We start from the raw sequence: 3668 nt of genomic DNA, 5'->3' as shown, positions 1-3668 counted from the left end.
CCCAGGGCCGCCCAAGGCTCAGGTAACCAGGACCGGCTAAGGCTTGCACTGTGGGCAGTGGCAGCAGCAGAGGTGTGATGGGGGCGTCGCCTTCTCCTGATCGCCGGGTCGTCTCCCGCCCCTGAGGGCTCCTGGACTGTGAGAGGGGACAGGCCGGGCTGAGGGACGCCCCTCCAGTGCATGAACTTTCATACACCGGGCCTCTAGTAGCAATATAAACAACCTGGTGTCAATGTGTAATGTGGGATATCAAGAAAAGTTGTTTATTATAGAATGATGCTAATATTATTTATATCTTTTTTTCAAAAATCTGTTTTCATTTGTCTATTTTAAAAAGACCCAAAAGCAAAGGATTGCTATATCTGGGACTCATCTCTAGTTACCTTAAGCATTAACTATTACACACTGACCCCTGCATCTACCTCATGGCTTTTATTTCCTTGCCCTCCCCTTCCCAGCATGCCAGCTAAGTTCTTCTGTACTTCAAATGTAGTTTACCTCATGCACACTCCAGGTGTCACTGATCCACAGACTTTCTTCTCTAAATTTTGGTATTTAATATCAACATCTGGTACTAATGAACTTCAATTTTTCAGTGTTCCCAGCTATATGTTAACTTACAAGACCATCTTGTTAGCTCTTGTATCCCCACCAATAACTTGCATATTTGCAAAATATGACTTTAGAGGTTTCAAGTGCTGTGAAAGCCAAAGAATGAAATGCAAATTAGACCCTCCCTGAGGACACAGAGGGATGATGTCACTCCATTCCTTCATTCTGACTTTGCACTCTCAGAACTCACCTGTAATAGCACTGGTGGCTTGCTTACCTTGTGTTTGGCTTTAGATTTTCTACGGTGGAGAAGGTTTGATTTGTAATTTGAATGGACTTGTTCTTCCCACTGAATGACCCATTTTCTCTGGATATAACTTCATATTCTGAAAAGCGAAAAAGCCAACAGATGCTCATCTTCATTTTCTGGCTGAATTAAATGTTCTACATGCTAATAGCATAATAAAGTCATTCTCATAAAAATAAGCAACTCAGATTGCAGCTCTGATCTTATACATTACATGTTGATATTATACATTATGTATATATTAACCATACATCTTATACATTTGCAATTTCCAGATTGGGATGGTCAGCAGATGACAAAGGTCCCCAAGCATTTGGGGAGTTGCTCATAGACCATTTCTGCTTTCCCTTTAGCAGAGCAGGGAAGGCCTGGCAACTGTGAAGGGCAATAACACTCCTACGGTAGCTTTGGAAACTAGTATCTATGATTTTGTGAGGCAAGTCAGCCTGCCATTGGAGAGCACTGCTGAGTGGTGTGTGTGTAGGAGCCCTGTTTCCTACTCTATGGGGAAAAGGCCACTGACTACATGGTGCTGCTGCAAAAATCTCATCTGGGTCTCAAACTATAGCAGCAAATGACAGCTAACCACACAATGAACTATACTTTCCTATCGTTCATTATTCTGATTTATAGAATTACTAGAGGCCCGGTGCACGAATTGGTGCATGGGTGGGCCCTGAGGGGCATGGGGAAGGCTGGGATGCAATCGGCTCTCCGGGTGGGTGGTGGGACGCTCTTGCCAGCCCAGGTCCCGCTGATGTTTATGAGAGGCCCAGTGCACGAATTGGTGCATGGGTGGGGTCCTGAGGGGCGTGGGGAAGGCTGGGATGCGATCGGCTCTCTGGGTGGGCGGTGGGATGCCCTTGCCAGCCCAGGTTCCAGATCTGTCCCGCTGATGTTTACACCGGCTGTTGGGAGCCACCTGGTGGTGGCTTTTATATCCTTGCTTCCTTGCGGAGAGTCTAGGAAGGGGAAGCAGCCACGGTGCCCGAGGCTGACTTCCAGGAGGCCGGTGGCATTGTTGGGATCGTGCTGGAGGCTCTGGTCCATTGGTGCCTGGCCTGTTTTCTGGAGATTGGACCTGCAGGACTACTGAGGGAGGGAGTGGCTGCCTCAGGGCTGGTGGGCCACTGGGATGGGTTGTTAGCTGAGTTGGTGCTCCAGCTGTGGGAGTGCAATGACCACCAGAGGGCAGCTCTTGCATTGAACATCTGCCCCCTGGTGGCCAGTGCGTGTTATAGCAACCGGTCATTTCAGTCATTCTGGTCGTTTGGTCATAACGGTTGCTTGGCTTTTATATATATAGATGGGATTTTTGCACCTACATCTTATATAAGTTATTAAGTTTTGTACATACTGCTTATATATGCCCCTTTGACAATTAACTTTGTATTTGTAAAAAGAAGCTATTCCTTAAAGTCTGAACAGAGATCTGCATAAATTTTACTTAAAGGCATATTTCTATGAACTCGCAGGGCTAATGAAAAGAGAAAGTTTCAGAATCTGAAATATAATTTACAAATTTGTTAAATGGTTTTCCCTGCTCTCAGTTGGGTTTATAACACATGTGACAAGCTCATACAGATGATTTAAAAATATCCAACAAAAAACAAAAAACAAAACCCCACTCAAAATCAGCTCCATCAGTATGAAGAAATATACAAGTGGTGGGTGTCGGGGAAAGCGGGAGGCTGTGAAGGAGCTGGCGAGTTCCTGAGGATTCCTGTATTGGCACTGAGACCGAAGGTAGGAAATCATGAAGTAACTCGGGAGACTTATAATCACCAACTTTCATTTGGGAAGGATTTTCATGCTATATTTCAAAATTCTAAAAAGGAACATGACTCTTTATGAATATTTTCTTTTGGCTGTCTTTCCAAAAGTTCAATAATAAACTGGAAGGCAATGCCACTGTGTCTGGACACGTCAGTGCAGCTATTAAAGGACCGTTGGTTGGTGTTTAGTATTCCTTCCTCAGACTCTTTTGTTCCCAAACATTTTGGGTTTGTTGTTTCCCAACTCTTTTTGTCCCCAGTTCCATTGGTTTTCTATTCTAACAGAGGGTGGAGAGAGAGGGAGAAAGGGGAAGGACCCTGAATTCAAAATGTCCTTTTTATATCTTTCCTCAGCCGTGGAGGGATATTTACTAGAAACATGTACTAGTAATTAAATGGGAGTAAACTTTATTTTTTAAAAATGGAAACTGTGTGGCTTGATGGAGAAAGATAGACCAAGCCACTTGCCTTGATCTTAGTCCTAGTTTTCCCATCTGTAAAATGTCAATAATGTCTCTTCAGAGTGTTGCTTGCGGGATTAAATTAGGAACATATATAGCCAGTGCTTATTTGCTCAACACGTGGTACCTATTATTGTTGCTTGCTTTTATTATCCCATATTAGTTGTGTTTTGAAAATAGGGTCACAAAAATTTGAAAGATTTCATTCGAAAAGATTGAAGTATAATTTAGTTATCAAAAGAACAATTTCTGCGACATTCCAATTGGATATGCATAAAAGCTACTACCTTCAAAAAAAATCTTTGGTTTGGAGCATTTATCGACTATATGTTACTCTTTTTAATATTACCCCAGCCCTTCAAACCTGAAATTCTTATTTTATATCTTCTCTAATCTTCTTTTGACTTCAAATTTAAAGGATCTATCTATATCAGTGGTTCTCAACCTTGGCTGCACATTAGAATCACCTGGGAATCTTTTTAAAATCCTGATTTCTGGGCCTCATCCTCCGGAAATTCTGTTTCTTTGTTACTAATGTTGTGGCCTCACCCCATAACAAAGAAACAGAATTTC

The 3668-nt window shown here is 42.8% G+C and overlaps 1 protein-coding gene across 9 annotated transcripts in view; it reads right to left on the bottom strand.

The window, feature by feature from the left end:
• ABI3BP (ABI family, member 3 (NESH) binding protein) overlaps positions 1–3668 on the bottom strand; it is a 259187-nt gene that overhangs the window by 24147 nt on the left and 231372 nt on the right. For all 9 annotated transcript variants that reach the window (XM_014528309.1, XM_005880197.2, XM_014528314.1 and 6 more), the window contains one exon: positions 830–938. In XM_014528309.1, coding sequence (XP_014383795.1) covers positions 830–938 — 109 coding nt within the window. The remainder of the gene's footprint in view (positions 1–829; positions 939–3668) is intronic.

This window comes from Myotis brandtii, unplaced genomic scaffold (assembly GCF_000412655.1).
Source record: "Myotis brandtii unplaced genomic scaffold, ASM41265v1 scaffold63, whole genome shotgun sequence".
Taxonomy (NCBI): domain Eukaryota; kingdom Metazoa; phylum Chordata; class Mammalia; order Chiroptera; family Vespertilionidae; genus Myotis; species Myotis brandtii.
Note: the sequence above shows the minus strand (reverse complement) of the source record. Positions and strands in the feature narration are given on the sequence as shown.